Consider the following 23,991-nt stretch of genomic DNA (forward strand, 5'->3'; position numbering starts at 1 on the left):
ATAATAATTATATCGTGCACATATGATGTATTAAGTCATATGGGTTACCCACCTCATATTCATCAACATATAGATATGTATACATCAATTCATATTTGATCTCCTTCTTACTTCTAAATCCAAAATATTTTCATCATTCTTTTCATTCAATAAACTTTGCTCTGATACCACTTTTTGTCACACCCCATGTAGCCCCCCTTGAAGGGTCGGCTAAGGTGCAACAAAGGCAGACAATTTAATCAGATTAAATTTTGACCAACACTCATTCTGACTTGCAGAATTATGACCTAGTCAGTGATGAACTTGTCTAACTAGATCGTCGTAAACATACTTGATACATTTCATTCATTAATTTTCACGTATAATCAGAAGCGTGAAAAATTATATCATCAAAACATATAAAATATATAAAGTTACTAAATCCAACATTAATAAAATACGTACCCAAATGAATGTACAAATTCTCAGAATTATAAATGCAAAATCTATACAAGTCACACACGACTACTTGCCCATTGCAAAAAAAAATTCTATGAACAACAACGATTGAACAATATTTATGAAAATATTTCCTGAAAATAAACAACATAGATTGAACAACAACGAGCTCAGTGAAATAATCAAGACAAAAAATATTTTATATACGAAAAAGAGATAGCATGCATGCCTGTATGCTTGTACATAACAAACATATCATAAAATGCTAGAATCGTATAACACATGTAAAAGAAAAACATATAGTATAAAAGAAATCATGAAAATTGTATAAAATATGTATGTCATTCATTAATGTGTAATCATCAACATGTAATCATAAACATGTTCATAAGAATTATATACCTGTTCATAGCAATGTCACCTGTAAATATACAAGTCTCAATTATTTTCATGTTTTGTCATATTACAGGTCGTCACCCTGCCTCAATGACCATATTAAGTATTTATAATAGTTTCTCCCAACATAATAGTTATCTATAGCCTCATTGATGCCAATGATTTCCTATGTTATGTCACCTTTTGATCACAATGGTTCTAGAATTTCTTCATCATCTGAACACTAGGAATCGAGAGTACCACATCTCTGCATGGTTTACTTGCAAGTATTCATGTAATAACATACCCATAACATAACTTGTGACATTTAAATCATTATTCCTATATCAAATATTCATCACAGACATTTCATATATGATCCATGAATAATAAGAAATGAATATCTACAAGCAATGATTTTATAAGCATAATCATCTATATTATAGCACAGGATAACATCACATATATTTTAAAACAAATTAACTTACATTCATACATTCAATGGATGCTTCCATGCACAATATGTAAGAAATTTTATTTGCATCAATGTCAAATGTGGAATCATAAGAAAACCTTTAGACAATTATTTTTCTTAAGTTATCACGAGATTATTTCATCTGATTAGATGAAGCAGCCCAACGACGAGTTCCCACACTCTTGCTCGAGCTTGCCGCCTCATGTAAAGAACATAGAAATTGTAGACATCGTAGAGAAATTCATTGAATCATAGCTTGTTTCATGATTTAACCAAAAATTTAATTCATTTGCCAAAACATAAGTCAAACGGGCTTCTCGGCATAATCCAACCTTCCGATACCGCCCATTCTTCTTCCCTCTTATTCCTGTCACCTCAATCTTCTCTTCTCCTCCCTGAAATCGTGCTATAACCCTCACAGAAGCTCCAAACTAAGTTCAATGCTTCTGACAAAGTTCGATGCTTGGTATGGCTACTAGAAACGAAAAATTGCATAAATTTATAGCAAACATCAAAATGGAAATAAAAGGAAGGAAATTATTGTATAGAATAGCGTAAAAAAGGGATTCATGCTCATCAATTTATTTTTGTAACCCATCGTCATGAACTGCGGTTCCCAGAACTGTCGCTCGCCTCCCTGTTCGTGCCCAACACATTAACAAAGGATGCTAACTCCTACAAGCGAGCGAAATGTGGGTAGGGAGAGGCGCGAATCCCGATATTAAGATAATCCCTCCCCTTAACTCTTAGCGACATGGTCTCGTCAGACCATTGCATGCACGAGAAAGTGCAGGAGATCGGCTAGGTACGGTGAATAGGCATAATTATGATATAATTAAGGGATTAATTAGGTTAATTAGATTTATAATTTCCGAATTTATATATCTCAATCCATTCAAAATTAATATATAGCGTTTTATATTAAACTGATCTTTTTGAAGTGTAGAATTTTATTAAAATAATTCTATTGAATTCCGAGGAGTGCGAAATTTGGGGTACTTTTAAAGTTTGTTGAACTTTTACCTGATTATCAAATTTTGGGCGTTACACCCGCTATTTATTTGATGCTTGGTTCTCATCCCCTCCATTTAGTGTCTTCGTGTGCAAAATTTTAATATCTATTATAATTATGACCTCTGTCTTGTAATTGAACCAATCACCAGTGACTAATGGAACAATCCTCTTCATTGTTTTTTTTTTTTTATTTGTCATTGTAATACTGGTTTGATTTGAATGACTAGCTTGCAAAAACTTAATTCACTTTTTATTTGTTTTATTTTTGATGAAATGTTAAACGTACTCTATTTTTTTTATCTAGTTATAAATTTATCTTTTTTAGTTTTTGCCTTTTTTATAAATTAAATGTTTACGGAACTGCAATGTTGGATTTGATAATTCAATTTCACTGTATTATTATAACCTTTCTTTGTCTGTTTGCTTTATTGGATTACAAGTGCAGCTTGCTGGTTTCGAAATGAATGTGGTTAAAACAACTGCTGCAGGTCATGCAAGAAAGCTGGCTGCTACAGTTGATATTAACACTTGTCCTGATGGTAGGCCACAATTGCTCTTTTATGCATTTCATTATGTTTTTGCCAGTGTTGCTTAGCTTACGATCGTTTCACAGGAATTGTATGTGTGGGCGGTGATGGAATTATAAATGAGGTTAGTCATTCCCAAGTTCTTACTCTGGCCTTGGTTGATTGATTGATTCTTTTTCTTCTCTGATGTGCCATCTTCTAATTTCCGTGCATTAACTATACATTTCTGTATAATTGCTTTAAAATATTTTTGACCATTTATTCTTTAATTCTTTTCTTATTCCTTATGCTTACCAAACATATAAGCGCAAACTAATTAATAGCATGGAATATATTTTTACTTATCAATTTTATCTGAATTGAGGTGATAAAGGCTGGCGGATGTCAATCTAATTTCTTTGGTTGGACTGTATTTCATTGTTAGAAATCCCAAGAAAGCAACTTTTTGCTGCTCCGTAGTTCTAATAAAGGGGTTTCACATGCAATATTTAATCATAGCATACTTTATGAAGTTATTAGGCACCTGTTTGTTTGATGTGCGGGAATGGAAGTGGTTAGAACTCATTGATGCCTCAGATTCTATATTCAATTATATTTTATTTTGTGCATTCATTAGGATACAGTTTGTTTGATATGAACATATGGAAATGGTTGAAACTCAATGAAAGGAGTTTTATTGAAGAGATTTTAGTGGCATCTCTTTTGTTTGACCAATCAATTCCCGTTAACAAAATCTGACTAGTGTTAGAGAAGGGGTTTTGACCCAAAGATATATGAGAGGAATTTACTAGAAACCAAAAATAACCAAGATAACTCACTGAAGATCTCTCAAAAGAAATAACCACAAATCCACCACTACAATTGCGTGAATATATAACCAAGCAAAATAATTTTCACTTACTGATCATTCAAGGGTTAGCTGAGCCACTTGGGAGCTGGATCTATAGAGTTACAAAGAAAAGATACATTGAAATTTTTTATCCAAGGGTTGGTGACGCGGGGCGCTAAAAGGCGACCCTTAACGGGATGCTTGGCACACGGGGTAGAAAACTCGCGAAGCATCGAAAGCGGGAAATGCATTGCTAAGGCGGGATCGCAAATTCTCGTGATCGTGGGAGACGCGTGAGGGTAGATCATGATTCTTTGGTGCCCGCCTTCGTATAGTAAGTTTTAATAGCTATTTTTCTGGATTCTTCTTGCCTCCCCACCCTTCCTTTTGTGTAGATGTTTCCTTTGTCCTGTGGGAGTCTATAAATTGTTGTTCTCTGTGTGTGGGAGTCGGTTCTTGCAGTGTTTGTTTTCAAATCTTCTGTTTGGAGTTCTTTTCCTTATTCTATAGTTGTATTCAAGGAGGTGGCGGCGCTCCGGCCGAACCTTCAACTGTCCTATGAGCAGGGTAGTCACTCTCACAGATCAATACGCTATGGAAGAGATGAGCGAATAGGAGAAAATTGAGGAATAGAGCGAGGAGTATCAACTCCCACCAGACGAAGAAGTGCTTATGATTCGACGAATCCGGCAAACCGAGGACACGAGAGATCCGTTGTGGCTTTGCCACAATATATTCTACACTCGTTGTAAAGTAAACAAAAATGTATGCAGTCTTATCATCGACAGCGGTAGCAATAAGAACATGACATCAACATAAATGGTAGAAAAATTGGGACTTGCGACTCAGGGGCATTCCCAACTTTATTCATTGATGTGGCTGAGAAAGAATAATCGGGTTAAAATTAATCAAAGATGTTTGGTAGAGTTTTCAATTGGAGGCTAGCTACAGGACCAGGTGTGGTGCGACATGGTTCCCATGGTTGCTTGACACCATTTATTGGGACGACCGTGCTAGTTTGACTAGAGGACTCAACAAGACAGATATAGAAACACATTCTTTCACCAAGAACGGGAAGCGCATCACCTTACTCCCTTCAACAAAACCCGAGGTCATACGATCTCTTATCAACAGAGCAGTATGAGTGGAACAAGATTTAGTGGCGACACAAAATGAGTGTACTGAGATACTAGCTCCAAACACGGGATATATACGACAGAAAAGATTTCAGGAGCTCACAGTCGGCATCATATCACCAGCTCCACCACTGGGCGGGAAGGTTCAGGCCACTCTCCCAACACAACAAACTGAACCGCCTGTAAGCTACTTTAGGAAGATTTAGCAGTACGTGCATGGCACACAGTCCTAGAAGATGAGATTGAGGTGGATGTTTGCTCATAAGTGGAAGAAGACCCTCAGGCACCTCTGGAGACAGTGCATTCACAATGGGATCTAAGGGTGACTTACGATGAAACAAAAGCTTCGACCATTGACGTTGAAGCTCCCCCAACCCCGAGAGACTGACATAGGGAGCTAAAAAGCGGCCTTATAGCGGGGTGCTGGACATGTGAGGCAAAAAATCTGTGAAGCATCAAAAGCGGGAGAAGTATCGAGAAGGCGGGAAGGCGGGGTCGCTAATTCTCGCTATCGCGGGAGAAGAGTGAGGGCAAATTTCGAGCCTTTGGTGCCCGTCTTCATATAGAAAGTTTATAACTAGGTAGGTTTACGTTTTAGATACCCTTACCCTTTTAAACTCCTTTCATTTTTAGAAATAAATCTCATATATAAGTTTTATTTACCTAAAATATCAAGTGTTCTATATTTCAAAATAATAATAAAATAAAAAGATTATGAGTTCTGATGCTTGGAAACCTTGTCCATTTTCCATACAAGGTTAGTACATTAATATTGTTATGTACTTGGTCCGCCTTTTCATTGTGATTAGTATCTCATTCAGTCAGAGACAAACTTATTGGATCAGTGGCTGAGAAAAATGATCTCTCGTTAACATGATGTGCTGACAAGTAAGCATTCACGAAATTGGAGAGGCTTTAGTGTAATGATGGAGTTGGTTTTTCTACATCCAAATCTCTATTTGGTTTTGGAACTAGACAGAATGTCTGTGTTACGAGTGCGCCTAGCCTAAGGGCAAATTTGTTTTTTGTACGCCTAAGGGTAATTTAGTCTTTTATTATTATTATTATTGGGTGTAAATAGATTTGTTGTATCTAGGGTTAGGTTTTATGCATGAGATTGAGTTGTGAGGTCTAGGGCTTGGGAGAGATTTCCTTCCTCTCTAATTGTAGGAATTGGGAGAGATCACCTGCCTCTCAAATTGTATGTGCTTTTTTTTGTATTTGTGTGAGTTGTTTGGATTATTGAAGAAAATATTTGTGTTTGCCCTAATTTCTATAGAAATCTGTGCCAATTTCGACGCAAAATCATATCAAATTGGTATCAGAGCTCGAGATTCTGGGAATCAGATTAAAGGATCAAAAGCTGAAGCAAATTGCTTCTTCCTGGGCTGGGCGACGATTTCAATGTGCATAACGCTTCGGCTTGCTTTGTCGTTTGCACTTTAAGTGAGGCTGAATTGGTGTAGAGAGACCTGATCTCTCCTTGATTGGTGTGATCACAGCTTATGGAGATCCGCAACCCATCGGTGCTCCTTTTTCCGCGCGGTCTCACATGGTACAGTCGCGATCAGAGCTTCTTGGGAAGCTAGTGAGACCAACAGAGAACAGAAACTCCCATTTTTCTCTGCCTCCTGTGCCGACTTCGCTTCCTTTTGCATCACCTATCCGATACAGTTGCGATCAGAGTTACCTGGGAAGGCAACGACTCGGAAGCGACCTATAGAGATGCGAAACTTCTGCTCCGTCCCACAATAGGCCTCGATTTCAATGCAAGGAAAGGCGATGACTGGATCACGTCTTCCGAAACTCGCGCCTTTCTCCTTTTGCTCCGTCCTCGAGATCTAGCTACAGCTGTCGTTCCGTTTTCACAACACAACCACAATAGTTGTATGCTGGGAAGGCAATGACGAGCTCGCGGTTAAGCAATGACGTGCTCGGGACTTACAAAAGAAGGCAACGATAGGTTGGGAGCCTTTCGTTTGCTCACACTGCCGTGAACCAACCCTACGATACAGTCGTAGTTAGAACTTACGGGGAAGGTCACGACGAGATCTTATCGGGGCAGGACAGAAGGTTTGTGCATGTCGTTTTACTTTCATCTCCATCTCATTGAACTGTGTGAAATAGACTCAGTTAGATCAGAACTAGCGGGGAAGGCCGCGACGGAATCAGGCGTGCCCTAATTTTAATACTAGAAGTAAGTGACTGGACTCAGAATCAAGCAGGCCCTAGTGTCAGGAGATAATGACAGCTAAGAAAAATAGAATATAAGAATTTAGAGGAAGAGATAAGTCAAATTAGGGAGATGGAAGAAAAGATTGTCGCCATAGGAAAATTGAATGGAGGTTCGATTCGAAAGCATGAAGGAAATTCGAGAGATGATAAAGAAGCTTTTTGAGATGTTATCCAAGACCCTGGCGGTGGTTCAATTGCCAATCCTAACCAAATATTGATTGGAGAATCCGTGGCAAGATTGAAAGAAAAAGACATTGAACATGAGGAATATGAGGAAGAAAACCTCCACCATCATGAACATCCTCTCAGTGCTCTGAGTAGGGGTGAAATAGAAATTTGAGATGGAGGCAGTTGAGCGGAAACATGGAGAAGTGATTATGCTAGAAGTTTGGAGGAGCATGAAGAAGGGAGAGAAGCGGGGAGGGGATATGACTACCGTCAAAGGAAGGAGTTATATCCTCGATACATTGATTGAAACAACGGAGGAAGAGGAGGTTGGGGTGAAGAAGTTAGAGTTAGGAAGTTAAGGTGTCGGTCTTCAAGGGGGAAGACACACATGAGTGGGTGTATCGAGTTGAGCGATAATTCACTGTGAATTGGTTAGATGAGAAGGAGAAACTCATGGTGATTGTGATTGGAGGGGAAAGCATTAGCTTGGTTTTAGTGGAGGGAGGCTATATACTCGATTCGTTCGTGGGATGAATTTAAGGATTGTTTGTTGAAATGTTTCCGAGCCATTCGGGAAGGAGATCTACACTAGAAATTCTATGCCTTGATTCGGGTGGGGACGATCATGGAATATAGAGAGAGATTTGAACTATTGCCAGAATGACTGTGGTGGATTTTTAAAACGAAACTAGAGGGGAATTTCATGAATGACTTAAAGTCCGACATATGGGCAGCACTCCGACTACTAAGAACGCGGGGATTGGGGAAGACGATGGAGTTATCCCAGATGGTGGAAGAGAAGAACCAGATGAAGAGAGCCAACAATAGCAACATAAATGGAGCATTATACAGAACTACTGCAACCACAATGTTGCCAAAAGTTTAGACAGTGGAAGTCCAGAGGGAGGTTGCAAAAGACATGAATAATGGACCACGATCGGGAGCAACACTCAAGCGCCTTATAGAGACAGAGATCTGGGAGAAGCGAGTCAAGGGGTTATGTTTTCGGTGTGATGAAAAGTTTACCCCAACACAACGTTGTAAGGATCGAAGATTACAAGTTCTCATAGTGCAGGATGAGGAAGCAGAGAATGGAGAAATAGAGATAGCTGTGGGGGAGGAACACTCATTTTTTCCCACCTTGAGAATAAGGTGTTTTTTGAGGGGGGAGTATTGTTATGAGGGTGCCTGAACTAAGGGCAACTATGTCTTTTATACTCCCAAGGGCAATTTAGACTTTTATTATTGTTATTGTTAGGTATAAGTAGACTTGTTATGTCTGGGGTTAGGTTTTATGCATGAGATTGAGTTGGGAGTTTTACATCTAAGACTTGGGAGAGATTTTCGACCTCTCGAATTGTAGGAATTGTGAGAGACCGCATACTTCTTGAATTGTAGGTATTTACCTTTGTATTCTTGTTCAATCGTTTGGATTATTGCAATAGTAATTTATGTTTGCCCTAATTTCTACAAAAATCTGTGTGAATTTCTATGTCGAATGTATCAATCTGTTAACCCTATCAGATTTGACTCAATATCAAAGGCTTTAGTTAACAGGGCCTAAATGACCAATTTATCCAGGGTTGGACCTATGTATTATCCATAGTGGGCAATTGTCCACCTTGAATTTTAGAATTTTATTAATGAAGGGGAGAAAATTCAATTATTTACCCCTCTGAATATGTCGGTTTGCCCTGTTGCCCCTTCGGTAAGGCTTCGATTTGCTCAGTTGCCCTTCTGGGGCTGCAAGTAAGAACTTGTTCAATCTAGAACTGACTAAGTTTATTCACAAGTCAATTTTAATGAGCTCTTTTTGAGCTGATTAAGCTTATTAAAGCTCAATTTTAGGCTTATTAACCCGATTTTAATGAGCTCTAATTGAGCTGATTAAGCTTACTAAAACTCAATTTAAATGAGCTCTAATTGAGTTCGTTAAACTTATTAAAGCTATACAAATGGTAATTTTAAATCAAAGTAATTCAATTAACTTCAGAAGTTAATATTTTTATTTAAAAAGATTTGCTCAGTTGCCCTTCTGGTCTGCAAGAAAAATGGATCAAAATAAGAGCTGCATGACCATAAATTGTTAGAAATTTATGCTTTTTAGGGCTACTCCTTTATATTTAAATAGCAGTATCACCAATTACCTTTCCTAGTTGAGACTAATATGAAAGCATACTGAGGCAGGCGGGACTACCACCGAAAACCTCCCACCCAAGTTTTAGGGGCATTTACATGCATACAATCCAATCCAATCTATTTACATATTTAACCTAAACTTCGATTTTTACATTTATACCATCTAAATCCTTCATATAATATAAAAAATACCACCATTTTAACTTTTTTAAAAAATGAAACACTCATGTTCCTGCATAAGGTGATATGCATGTAAAAACGGAAGTGAGTGGTATGTACGTAAATCTTTTTCAGTAAAAAATACCATCATTTTATTGTCATGTTTTTATTATGTTAAAAAAAATAATAATAATTTGGCATACTTATAATATATATTTGTATTAAAAAGTTTATATTTTTTGTGATATTTGAGTGAGTAAAATATAAAATAAAATTATAGTTAGTCTCAAAGGTGTAAATTCACTTATTAATTTTTTAATATATCTTTTGTAATTAGTATGAGCTTCACATGAAACTTGCAATTTCATTAAATTATATATAATGGGAAGCTTTATGCTAAAATATGAAATTATTTTTCAATTTACTTTTGATAATTTTTTAATTATGTTTTAATTAATAATATAAAAAGTAATTTAATAATAAATTAATTCTAATCTTATTTTATTTAAATTAAATGTTATTTTCTTTATTTTTAGAAAATTGAATTTATTTATATAATAATTGCCCACCATTAAAAATGAGATTGGTTTTAGCCCTGAATCTATAATTTTAATTGAACTTTCTTTTGCCATATTTCAAGGATACCATGAGTCATTGTAAACGTGTTTGCAAAAAGGTTTACTTTTCCCTTTTCTTTTTGTTTTTAATGGATTTTGTTATGATATGCTTCAATGGTGCAGGTTCTTAATGGTCTATTCAATAGAGATGATAGGAAAGAAGCGATTTCAATTCCAATTGGCATCATTCCAGCCGGTTCTGATAACTCGCTTGTTTGGACAATTCTAGGAATTAGAGATCCAATCGCAGCTGCATTATCAATTGTCAAGGTACTTGAAGTTTCTTGACGCCAACTTTTTGTATTTTAAACATTATTCTGACAATTAAAACTTCGAGTGAAACTTTTTATTCTTTTTTTATTATTATGGTTTCCTCCAACATGAAAATTAAATAATGTTCTTGATTTTTTTTGAACTCCGATGTTTATGCTAATTGATGTTTGAAATGTTTATCTTTATTTCATTAGTTGTCTAGTAAACAATTTTCTAGAATGGAAGCTACCATTTCATGAATTTAGATTACTTCAGTTGCCTTATTATTAATTAAAAGAGTCCGGCATTTGTTATATCTCATAGAGGGTCATCAGAGGAGTTGTAGATATTTATTAGTTTTCCAGAGAACAAATTTTTGGAATGTAAAGTTACTGTTTGGGATGTATAGATTACTACTCAGCTGCCTTGCATGTTGATAAAAGGGATTTAACTATTGATATATTTTTTATTTTTTTTACATTTATTTGTAGTCATTTCATCTTTCATATTTTTGTTTTTTTTTCTCTCACTATATTCCATGGTTATATCTTCTATGTAGTGTTAACATTCACATGGGTAATTTAGACATGAATTATTGAAGCATATTCAAAAAACAAGGTTCTGTAGGTTCCAATCTGACGTGGAATCATGGATAAGATCCACACACACACATACAGAGTGCCTTAGAATTGTGATTCTCGGTTTTGATGGAGAATTCAATTTTACCTAAGAAATCGCTGACTCCTTTCTTCTTTTTTGCTCTCTCCTATTATCCTTCATTCCATTTTAGTCATTTCTTATATATGTGTTGTAACAGTGTTTAGAATTCATTTTTGGATAGTCTCTCTGTCCATTTCTCCCTTCGAGGGCTGTATCCGAGGGTTTGAGTGGTGCTCCGGTTCTATCTCTCCCGATGTGGTCTTTATCGTTCCGTATCCCCTTCCGTCTCCTCCCATGTCGCTCCCCGTTGCTCCGGTCTTGCTACAACCACCCGGACAGTTTCCTTTACCTGGTTTTTAAATTCTGGCATTACAATACAGTCACTCATTTGCAGTCATCTTACAAATTACTACAAGCATTTAAGTTGAGTTCTTGAGTTATCTTAGATCTCCTTGGTTGTTCTGAGTATGTGACAAGGCCGGTTTAGGAATGGAGAATCCTAAGGGCGCATTTGTATGGGAATGCTTGATTTGCAGTCCTTTGACAATCATGGTTAATCCTCAGTCCACTTGAACCTGGCTTTGTTATTGATTTTGTTTAACTTATAATAGCTCTCAAAATCTATACTAACCAATAGTCATTCGATTCTTAACTGGAACAACTTGTTTAAAGTTATTGTTCGGGTAAAATGGATGCTTGAAATAGCTATTGATTGCTCCAGGAAAATCAAAGCACAAACACTGTTGTTGCATATCATTTAATAAAAAATATCAGTAACATTTTTACAAACCAATCTTAAAATAATTGATGTCATGGTTCTATGTGACTGGTTGTAAAAGCGACCAATTTGTTAAAAAATGCCTTTTTTTCAGTTATTTATGGTGCTTGCATGGTGATCAACTTTTCTAGTCTCTCATGGAGATTGTAAACATGATGTAGTCTCTATACACTGGTCTTTTTAAAAATCAACCCATCTTCAAGACATGCGATCAATTTTCTATGTTTTGTAGCATTTAGGTTCAAATGGCCTCTAGTTGTATATTTTTTTTCCATCATGTACCTTCTACAAATTAGCGCTGCTCTGAGGTTCTCAGGGCAGGACTCATACATAATACTAAGGTTGTTTGTGTCTATTTATTTCAGTTTTTTTTTCTTGATCATGTTCTGTTGAAGTGATTGGCGTTTTTAATCAAAGATTTTAAGCACTTATAATATAACATGTAGTGTATTTTAATTAATTTTAAGGGTTATACTCTTTCTGAAATTTTATTTTATTTTTTTCCTTTATGCAGGGCGCTCTCACACCTACAGATGTTTTTGCTGTTGAATGGATCCAGACTGGAGCTATTCACTATGGAAATACCGTCTCCTATTTTGGTTTTCTTAGTGACGGTACTATTCTCTTTGGCTCAAGCTTCTGTATGTTTTGAAATATAACTTGTCAACACTATGTACCCATTTCGTGAATAATTTCTACTTTTTTGGCTCCTGTTAGCCTCACGCTTCAACTCTCTCTCTCTCTCTACATGGTCACATAACATTACGAGTTTGTCCCTCTGTCCCACTGTCCCTCCATGAGCACATAAAATACCCAGTTTGTGTCTTTCTCTCCCACTATCTCTCCATGAGCACATAAAACTCTCTCTCTCTGAACCTCCATGATCACATAACGCACTCAGTCCTTCTGTCCCTCCATGGGCACATAACATACCCAGTTTCCCTCTCTCCCACTGTCCCTCCATGAGCACATAACAGACCCAGTTTGTCCCTTTTTCTCCCAGTCTCTCCATGAGCACGACCCTCCCAGTTTGTGTGCAGTTGGAACTTATATTGCTAAAGGATTTCATGCGTGATTATATTAGGTGGCATGGGAGCGGGTAATAGACTTCCCAACCTAAGACCCATCAAATTGTATGTTTACATTGTCAACTTTTTATGTTATGATGTTTTAAAGAATATGAAAGTCTAGCAATTAAACAACTAATTAAGGGTTCATCCCATTAAATTTCAGTAGTACCATAATTAATTTGTAAATGTCGAAGATAAGATATGTTCTATGTATTGCTCGAAGACATCCAAACCAACTCAACCTAGGTGGACCATGTTGCTCCTTTTTTTTTTTCTAGATGTTTTGGTTTAGAGTTATTATTTAGTTCTACCAACTGGAAAACACCTCTTAGGTATCTATATTTATGTTTATTTGTTTGTGTGTTATCTAACTTTTTTGCTTCATCTATGTGTGTATGCTGTGTGTGTGAGTTATGGATGTATGCATGCAAATGTATGTATGAAGTTTGATTAATAACAATTTTTCTATTTAATTGTTACTTTGATTCTCAAGCTTTCAGAATTGTTCTTTTTAAAGCTTTCAGAATCGAGTAAAATGTAAAGTTGTCTTCCTGCTTTTAAAGTTGTCAGGGCCGTGTGACTGTAAAGTTAGTTTTCAGTTCTATAGGAAAACACTATTGTCTCATCCATTTTCCTTCCAAAATATGTTGGCTTTGATATTCCAATGCATGCATGTATTTACATATGGTTAGATTCATTCCATAGATTGGAAAACATTATATGCCTTATCTCTCTATAGTTACATGTTGTATTCCTAAGGATCCTAGCATGACTTAGAAACTCCGAAATATAATTTTTTAAATATAGACTTATGGATTATCATATTACTATTGCTTCAATATTAAATTCAGTATTTACGTTATCCTCTCCTCCCCCCTTTCCTGAGGAGGACATATTCTTAATCAGCCTCTTTTTGTGCTCAAACCCTGTCATGGAATTCCGTGTCTGATACAATATCTTTTATTTGCTTTTCTGTTACAGTGCTGGAACTTTCTGAGAAGTACCAGAAACACTTTGGCCCTCTTCGGTATTTTGTTGCTGGTTTTCTAAAATTTCTGTGCTTACCCAAGTACAGTTTTGAACTTGAATACCTTCCTGTGACTAAAGAGGTGCAAAATGATCGAAAGGCTTTTGATGAGGAAGGCAAACTTGACATGCCCGACCTTTATAAAGACATATTGAGGAGGTCAAGAAAAGAGGGTATCCCAAGGGCTTCCAGTTTATCAAGTATAGAGTCAATTATGTCTCCGAGTAGGATGTCCGGGGACTTGGACGTAACAGGTAGCACTCTTGCAAGCAGTGAGCCATCTGAGGTTGTTCGTGGTCTTGATCCTAAATCAAAACGTTTATCATCAAGCAAAAGCAACCAAGTTCCTGAGCCAGAAGAAGTTATTCATCCTCACCACCATCTATCTAGTACTCCCAATTGGCCAAGGACCCGATCAAAACCTTGGATGGATAAAGGTTGGAGTTCCCTTAATACTAAAAATGATTCCAGGTTTTCTTGGGCACCCACTACTTCAAATGATAAAGAAGAAATCTCTTCAGCAATCTCTGATCCGGGTCCTGTCTGGGATGTTGAACCAAACTGGGATGGTGAACTGATTTGGGATAATGAAGCCAACTGGGATGCTGATGATCCCATTAGGTTACCTGTGCCGCCAGTAGATAACGCAGACATAGGCATGGTTAAGGAACCTGTCCCAGAGTTGAGTGAGAAGTGGGTGGTTAAGAAGGGGCAATTCCTAGGGATCCTCGCATGCAACCATTCTTGCAAAACTGTTCAAAGTTTAAGTTCTCAGGTTATTGCACCTAAGGCTGTGCATGATGACAGAAGTTTAGATTTGCTATTGGTTCATGGCAGAGGAAGACTAAGGCTGCTAAGGTTCTTTGTGTATCTGCAATTTGGTCGACATCTTTCACTTCCCTATGTGGAATATGTCAAGGTATTGGCTTTTTTTCTTTTTAGCATTTGTTCATATGTATTTCAGGCGTTTTTGTAATAAGCTAGCGTTTCCATGCTAACAACTGTGTTTTCAAATCTCTTCTTATATTCCTCGCTTTATAGCATACTAATACATTCATGATCATTGATCTGGCTCTCTGGTTGGAACATTGTGCTGTTTTGCCACCTTGTCTTTGATACTCTCAGTTAGGTTTGAGAATAGAGCAGAATAATTTTATTGATAAAAATGAGGACATAATACATATTACAAGTCCCAAATAAAAGAAGAGGTATAAATCCGGAAATAGACTAAGGAATTACATGAATAAGGAAGCATGAAAGGAAGTAAATATAGGCTAATAATAGCAGCAACAATAATTTACCTAATAATTAGGCTAATAAATCTAATACTCCCCCGCAAGTTGAAACATAGATGTCTATCATGTTCAACTTGGATTTGAAGTCGTCAAACAATGATCGAGGAAGATTCTTGGTAAGGATATCTACTAATTGACCATTGGATGAGACAAATGGAATACAAATCTCCCCTTAATCGAGCTTCTCCTTAATGAAGTGTCTGTCAATCTCCACATGATCGTTGGACCGGATTATGAGCAATACTGATGACGGTTTATTATCACAAAACAGTTAGAGAGGAGCAGAGATTGACGATTCAATTCACGGAGCATGATGCGTAACTAAATAGCTTCATAGATATCTAGGGGCATGGAGCGTAACTTGGCTTCAACAGTACTCCGGGCCACAACTGAAAATTTTTTATATTTCCACGTGACTAGATTTCTCCTTATGAAATCCATAGGTAGATTGTCAATCATGAACAGACCCGACCCAATCCACATCTGTATAAACAACAATAGAACAAGAGATGTGACTTGAGAAAAAATAAACCTGAGCCCGTTTTGCCTTTCAAGTAGTGAATGATCCAGTAGATAGCTCGGAAATGATGCTCATAAGGATCATGCATGAATTGACTCACAATACCTATAGCATGACAAATATTAGGATGAGTATAGGCAAGGTAAATGAGTTTCCGCACATGCCATTGGTAGTGTTCTTGATCATCGGAATTGCATTGGAAACATTAGCTAATTTTTCTTTAGGATGCAGTGAGGCTATCACTGATTTGCAAATGAGATGGTTATTTTATGTTAATAGATCAAGTATATATTTGCGTTGACATAGGCAAATGCCCGAGATGATCGAGCAACATCCATGCCTAAGAAGTACTGGAGTAACCCCAAGTCCTTCATTTCAAATGATGTAGGTCACTCGTGAGTATAATATCATCGCATAGGCGATAAGAATACCAATTTTACCATTGAATGAATGCTAAAAAAGAAGTGAGTGTTGTAGGAGAAAGAAGTGAGTGTTGTAGGAGTGATACCTTGATGGACGTGGGAGGTACATGGGTTGAAATTGAGTTGATTATATTTGAGGAATTTGATTAAACACTTCATCTGAATCTTAAGAGATTCGGGTGATTCTGGAGTGTTTCGAGTAGGAGTTGGTTGTACCGTAGTAGATTCAGATGTTGTAGTGAGACCCTTGGCAGTGGAGGATTTTTGTATGAAGGTTCGTATGTCGGTTTCCCATGAAGTTTCCCACACTTTTCTCGAGTATGGTTGGGTTTGTGACGTTAATCACAAGTGGAGCAAGTGGCTCGAGGAGTGTTTGATGAGTGTTGCTTACTATTAATGGCTAAGGCAAATGATTCGACTGAAGTGGAAGTATCGAGCATGACAGTTCTCCAGCTTTCTTCTTATCAAATTTCTGTGAAAGCAGCACGAGCAGAAGGAAAGGGATACTGGGCTACGATACGACCTCAGACTTCATTAAAGTCTTTGTTAAGGTCTGCTAGAAATTGGAACATGCTATTTTTTTCTGTAGTTTTTTGAAAAAGGGAAAGATTTGCTGGTGATTCCTACATGTAGTCGTAATAGAGATCGCATCCCATCCATAAGGCCACTAAATCATTGTAGTACTTGGTCACTGTCCTTGATCCTTGTTTCGCCTCGCAGATCTTCTTGGAAACTTGATAAAGTTGGCTAAAGTTCCCTTCATTTGAGTAGGTGTCTCGAACTACAGTTCATAAGGCACCGACAAAGAGAAGAAACATATACGAATGGCTAATCGCAGTCTCCGTGGAATTAATTAGCCACGATATGACTATGAAATTCTTCACTTCCTACGCTTCATATGTCAGGTCAGTTTTAGGAGGTTCACGAATCATTCTCGTGAGATAGTCAAATTTCCCGCGTCCCTTGATGAACAGACACGGCTTGGGACCATTGGAGAAAATTAGACCCGTTTAATTTATGGGTGGTGATTAGGAAGTTTATGTGAATTTCTGGTCCTCCGGTTTGCGGAGGAATTGCGATCATTGTCGACTCTACAGTGTACTCAAGTACACCATCAAGGGAAGGCTTGATGGTGGAAGAATCCGCCATAATTTCAACTGAGCCAAATGTGACGTTGGGTTGCTGAGATATAAAAAATCCCTTTTTAGCAACCGGGGATCACTGGAGGCCAAAAGAAACTCGAAACACCAGCCGGAGAGAGCAAGTAACTTTGCAATAGGTGGGATACAGATGGTTGGAAAAGCTTCTTGGCTCACAGGAGTTAAACTCACACAAGAACTTGCTGGCTATGAGGCAGATTTGGTTAAACCAATGACCCCTGCTCTTGCAGCACTATAGTTTGTCTGCCTGACCAGAAGAAATGAACCCAGGAGCAACAACATTTACCTTGATATTTCTGCTTGCATATTATTACCAAGGAGACAGATTTCACGGGAGACGGCCAATATGGAGACAGATTTCATAGGAGATATTCACGGGAGACAATATTTATAGCGGAATTGCTTGAGATCTCTCGGGAGACGGGATTTACGATAGCTGGAGGAGAATTACTGGAGAAAACGGAACACAGGAAAGAAACTGCGGCAGTAGGAAAAAAACTGTTGGAAGAGCCGGCGGCTAGGGTTAGATCCTTGACTTTGATACCATGTTAGGTTTGAGAATAGAGCAGGATAATTGTATTAATAGAAAGGAGGGTATAATTGCATATTATGTCCCAAATAAAAAGAAAGGTATATTTCAAAAATAGACTAACAAGGAAATACATAATAAGGAAACGGGAAAAAAAAAAGCAAACAAAGGCTAATAATTGTAGCAGCAGTAATTAGCCTAATAATTAGGCTAATAAATCTAATACCCTCTAATCTCTTCCTTGAAGTAGTTGTTTCCAACATTTGCTGTTGATCATGTTTTATGATAGCAAATAACTTTTTTCTCTTGGAAAGTCCTAAAGTAGGTCAAAGATTCAACAGGAAGGCCTTCAGTGCAGCTCACAAGCATGTATATTTCTTTTATCACAGTCTTCCTTGGCTTCTATATGTCGTCAATGCAAATGGCAATTAAAAAAGGAAAAAACTCGTAATGAAGCATGCTATCCTGCCAAGTTATTGGCATATTTTCTGCCTAATTTTATCAATTACATCATTAGGATATTCAATTTTTTTTCATTCCTTGTTGCTCACTTTGTATTAATTAACCAAACTACTCAATTACAATTACTATTTTATCACCCAGCCAATTGAGCTTTTAATGAGTCAGGGCACCGGACGTAAATTTGCGTCGGGTGTCTAATTAGAACCACTGAAATACATTTTTTTTTTTTGAGTGGGACCCACTCTTTCATTTAGGTGGTTTTAATTGGACACCGAATGCAAAAAACTTAAGTCCGGTATCCTGACGCAGTAAAAAATCCAGTCAATTAGGCTTCATTTAAATATTTTATTGTTCATTGCTCATACGAGCTTCATGTTTTTCTCTCTGTGCAACTTATTTTCTGTTCCAGTTTGGAACTTAGTTGTTGCTTCTCTTTCTTTTTCTTATAGGTGAAATCTGTCAAGCTACAGGCAACAAGAAAAACTAGCAATGGTTGTGGTATAGATGGAGAACTGTTGCCCTTAAATGGGCAAGTCCTTTGTTCCATGCTTCCTGACCAATGCCATTTAATTGGCCGCCCAGCTAGGGCTCGTCTACAACAGCAGTAAGCATTTTGAATTTCACAAGTGTTCAGTGCAGTGGTTTGAGGATTTTTCTTTTTAGATCCAATGGGAGGGGCGTCGGACCATTACATAGAACGGCAATTCAAGATCTTTCAAATCTGCTTGGAAAAGCACAATGCCACTGGATGTCTTTGTATATTTTTCATAAGCCTGTTCAGCTGAGTATTTGATTTTTTTTTTTTAATTCCCAATGATAGCTTGTTTTTGTTTTATTTTTTGTTTTTGACATGATGTCTGATGATTGAATACTTATATTGTAGGGATTGGTAGGATATATATATATATATATATCAGCATCCTGTTTTCTGACTAATGATAAAAATCATATTGTTTATTCATGTTGGAAGCATTGGATCAAACAATATAAGCATAGTTTATTTATTTTATTTTAATTCGTAGGCTATTTTATTTATGTAATTAAAAGCATGTTATAAAATCATTTTTAACACAGATCAATGTCAGTGTATTGCGGTGGGGCCCATTTTTAACACAGACCAATGCCAGTGTAATTAAAAGCGTGTTATAAACTCATTTTTAGCACAAATCTATGCCAGTGTAATTAAACTCATTTTTAACACAGATCTATGTCAGTGTAATTAAACTCATTTTTAACACAGACCAATGCCAGTGTAATTAAAAGCATGTTATAAACTCTTTTTTAATAGTGATCAATGCTAGTGTATTGCGGTGGGGCCCACTTAACAAGTGGTGTCCCATCATTGGACTCAAAACACAAATTACGTTAGGAGTCTTGATGTAATATTTTCTCTGGAGAAAGGTATGTGATTTTTCCTAAAGCAATTTTGACTACTTGAGATTTATCTCTTTTTCAACCAATGTGCTGTAAATTTGATCATACTTCCAATGGGGCGCGGGATAAGCAAATTTGATTGTTGGGGGTAAATTATTTGATTTTAATGTAAATTCTATATTTTTTTTTCTATGCGCAATTTTGAATGTCTGCCATCATATTCATTTAAGCTAAATATTCTCTAAATAATTTTTAAATCAAAGTATTTTTATGTTCATAATAAGCATTTCTGGTTTTAGCTTTTGGTTTGATGAGAGTTTGAATAAGATATCAAATATGATTGATTCAGTAATTAATTAAAATATGAAAAATAGATATATATATATAGATTGCTACTACATAAGCATCTAAGCATGTCTAAAAAGCCACCACTGCGTAGGTGACATTAAAAATAGTTTGAATATAGATAGGCAAGTTTACCCCATGAGATATGAATGCATTTATAATTTCTTTCACTAAATACACATTTTTAGCTATATGTAAGAGACACTAGCCATATCATGATTTATGAATAAGCTTGATTTAATGTTAATGTAAGCAAGTCATTATGAAAAATGTATAAATAGCACAATATGCTAGCTATAATTTCACATGAATATGAAAGGAGAGATTATAATTTAAAAAGTGCACTTAAAACCATACAATTTTTTTTTTTAAATAAATTTTTTTATGATTAGTTTTAACATTAATTAACATTTTAATTATAGTACTAGAGAAAAATAATTTAAGAGTCTCATGAAAGTATGATTCCAAACAATCCAAGTCATCAAGCAAAGAAAAAAAGATCAAGCTAACATATTGTGCATACTATTATAACAATAAATAGTGATCAAGCTAACATAATAACAAAACTCATGTAGCCTAAAGTAGATAGAAAATATGCATACCAAGGCACTACATAAATACAACCCTATCAAATGTATAAATAATAGGTATAAGCTAGAGGTGTTTTTTGCTCATAGTTCTTCGTTCTTGGATCTTTTGAATTTGAATTTTGCTCGCTTCTAAAGTTCCATGTTTGTAATTTTCCTTAACACCTAGATCTTCAGACATGCATCTAAATGTATACTAATAAAACTCCATACTTATACACTAGCTTATATGTAGGGTTTTCTTAGCTAAAATGTATATATATGCACCCAAAAAATATGTGAAACATTAATTATTACATAATAAATTTTCTTGACTATTCAAGCTTTTAATTAACGATAAAGGGGTTCAGTATAGTTTAGTCCAATTAGCTTATAGTTCTTTCTAAGGACACCCCCATTACAGTAGGTGATAAGAAAAATTAAACTAATTGATATTATTATGATATGACCACCAATGCTAATATCATATTCAATTAAAGCAAACTTTAACCTCTTAGATCATATTGGAAGTACTGATGAAGTCACGATTTAAAAATTTTGTATTTTCCAGCAATTTGATTGATCGCCAATTTTAAATCCTTGAAGATTTTGACTTCTTAAATTTTTATCATGATTGTTATATGCAGACAAATAATTAAGGCTACTTGTTATTGGTATATTTAACTTATTAAACCATTTAGTTAATCATCAGATATCTTATATCATAATCTACATCTTATGTATTATTAATTTAATAATTAATTAAGCATCCCAATTAAGAATTTGTTAAACGATTAATTGAACTTCATTTAAATTTCAAAAAATTAACCATGTGGTTTTTATATATCCAAAATGTTCTAGTTAGAATTTTTATATATTTCTTATTTTTTTAAAATATTTAAATTTTTTATTCAATGATTAAACAAATTATGCTTCAAAGCCATACCCAGACATAGGGTAGAGAGTGAATCACCATATCCTAGAAGGGCGGTGGCCTTTTAGCAAATGAGCCTGTCAAATGACATTAACAATATGTCAAAGGTATAAAATCAGCTCAATTAGGGTATATCAATGAACATATAAGGAATTTATAAGTTGGTAGAGATAGTCGGGTCAGGATTCTCTGGATTCATCATCCCAAGTTATTAAGACTCAAAATCTACCTAGTTGTAGAGATAGTAGACCCAACTCGACTAAAGATCCGTGAGGCTCGCGAGTTTCTTCAAGATAGATGATTCAGGGATCGTATCGATTGTGGTTTTCCTAAATGTTTTCTTACGTGATTGTTGTTGATCGGGAACAAGGTACTATATATGCATATGTTCATGTCGAAATAAACCTAGAATTCATGAATTTGAGGCTTTCTTAATCCCCACGACATTTTGCATGATTTTTCTGATCCCTTAGGATGATTGCAGAATTCTACTAGAATATGTCTATCCTCTCAGAATTATGTGGTTAACCCTTCATTTCCACTACACAATGGTTAGAAGTTGTAGTTTTATAAAATATTTTAACTTTCTAGTTGGACAAACTAGAAGTAAATGAAGATGAGAGGTTAACCAACAACATCAACCATGAAAAACTCTAGAAAATGATTAACAAAAGAATATTGTAGAAAACCAATGATAAATCCCTACATCAAAAAGACACGAATAAAAGCTTAGCCACTCATTACAGAGAATATCATAGCAAAAAATACCACATGAATTCCATTGCAAGCAACATAAAGATGAAAAACTTACAAAAATTATTTTCACAGCAAAAGTCAACATCTTTCCCTCTTATACAAAATCCCTCACAACTCACGGAGTAAAGAAAAACTTTATCTTGACGGTTTCAAACCAAGGAGAAAGAAATCTCTCAATAGATCCCTCAAATCCTCTCCTGAACTCTATTCTTTCAGCCTGCAGGCCTTCTCTGATGCAGAAATACTTATCTCCAAGCCTCCAAGAGGCTAAGAATGATTTCTCTCATGAAAAAAAATATATTTTTATAGTTATTATTATATTAGGGATCCAAAATAGGCATCCAAACTCTCAAAATTCTCAATAGGTCCAAAATTGACAAAACAAAATCATAAAATAAGAGCTGGACGTCCGTAGCGTGGTCATGCCAAACCCTCGCATTGTCACACCTGAAACTAGCCGATCACGCTAGTTCTGGCATGATCAAGACCAGATCATGTGTGGTCACGCTGGACAACACTATATGACGGGTTTTGACCCCATTTTGCACGTTCGACACTTATAACTTGCACAACAAAAAAAAAACCTTTCTCAACTATAAATCTATGATAAAAATGGGAAAATAATATATAAAGTATTGGGGAAAATGCATGTAAAATCATGTAAATTTTATGCATGTCAATGCCTCCGAACGTAACATATTACTTGCCCTCAAGTAATCACGTGGTTCAACTTTAATTATTATGAATTCTTTCGTACTCTTGTAGGTTTCTAACTATTCAACCTGTTAATCAAGACTAAATGAAAATGTTTAAATGTCATTAGGATCAATTATCCTTAATGTTTAATAACTTGATCTTTTCTTAATCTCCTTCATTCCTTCCTTAAGAAGATTCCATTGATGCCTAAATTGGTGTGATTTAAAGTTTTTATCACTAATCTCAAATGTTTTTAATTCAATTTCAATTGATTTAAGCTAACTCCATGTCACTTAACTCTTGCCCTTGAAAATAACTTTTAACATGGTTTTAATTAAAGAATCAAGATAAAGTTTATCACTTAAGTGTCATTAGACCTTCTGATTTCTTTTATTTTCTTGAATTTTTGTTGTGCTAACCTCAAGCTTCTTCTTACGAATTTTGTACTTTTTTTGCTTTTTCTTTTTTTCTTTTTCTTTTTTTTTCCTTTTCTTCTGAGAATTATTTATCTGATTGGCAACTTTTTTTTTCTATTTTTTAACATGTAAAGAAGGGTAATGTTTTTTAAGCAATAATACTAATACTTGATATTCTTAATATTACACCTTCAAGTTATCATTTCCGGTTAAAACTTAAGATCACATTAATTTGGTTAACATGAATTTTAAAAAGAACAAAGATATTTTTGGTTTACTACACAATATCTAAATCAAAAGTTCTTTAATATTCTACGGGTTCTTTTAAGTAAAGTTTAAAGCTGTTAAGTTTTAAAATAATATTATTAACTTATTAAAGTTAATCTTTTCTAATGATCTTTATGCACTTTTAATAAGTCATAATAATTAGTTTAAATTATCAAATATTCTAACAGGAGTTTACAAAATGAGGTTAAACTTTTTTGCTGAGCTATGTGAAATACTTATCATGTTCATAATGAGGCAATGTTTTCTTCGCCCAAACTTGTCTTTTTCCAAAAGATGTATAACAAGAAAGTAATAATACATATAAAAAGCAGGTCAATATAAAAAAAATG

General features: G+C 35.6%; 1 protein-coding gene across 12 annotated transcripts in view; it reads left to right on the forward strand.

Moving 5' to 3' along the window:
• Positions 1-19,175, forward strand: part of LOC110037272 (sphingoid long-chain bases kinase 1-like) — a 48,493-nt gene extending 29,318 nt beyond the window's left edge. For all 12 annotated transcript variants that reach the window (XM_020741885.1, XM_020741877.1, XM_020741912.1 and 9 more), the window contains 6 exons: positions 2,748-2,841; positions 2,916-2,953; positions 10,236-10,382; positions 12,317-12,416; positions 13,854-14,818; positions 18,737-19,175. In XM_020741885.1, the coding sequence (XP_020597544.1) occupies positions 2,748-2,841; positions 2,916-2,953; positions 10,236-10,382; positions 12,317-12,416; positions 13,854-14,818; positions 18,737-18,895 (1,503 nt within the window). In that variant the 3' untranslated portion in view covers positions 18,896-19,175. The remainder of the gene's footprint in view (positions 1-2,747; positions 2,842-2,915; positions 2,954-10,235; positions 10,383-12,316; positions 12,417-13,853; positions 14,819-18,736) is intronic.
• Positions 19,176-23,991: the final 4,816 nt, after the last annotated feature.

The sequence above is a fragment of the Phalaenopsis equestris genome, unplaced genomic scaffold (genome assembly GCF_001263595.1).
Source record: "Phalaenopsis equestris unplaced genomic scaffold, ASM126359v1 Scaffold000002, whole genome shotgun sequence".
Classification (NCBI taxonomy): domain Eukaryota; kingdom Viridiplantae; phylum Streptophyta; class Magnoliopsida; order Asparagales; family Orchidaceae; genus Phalaenopsis; species Phalaenopsis equestris.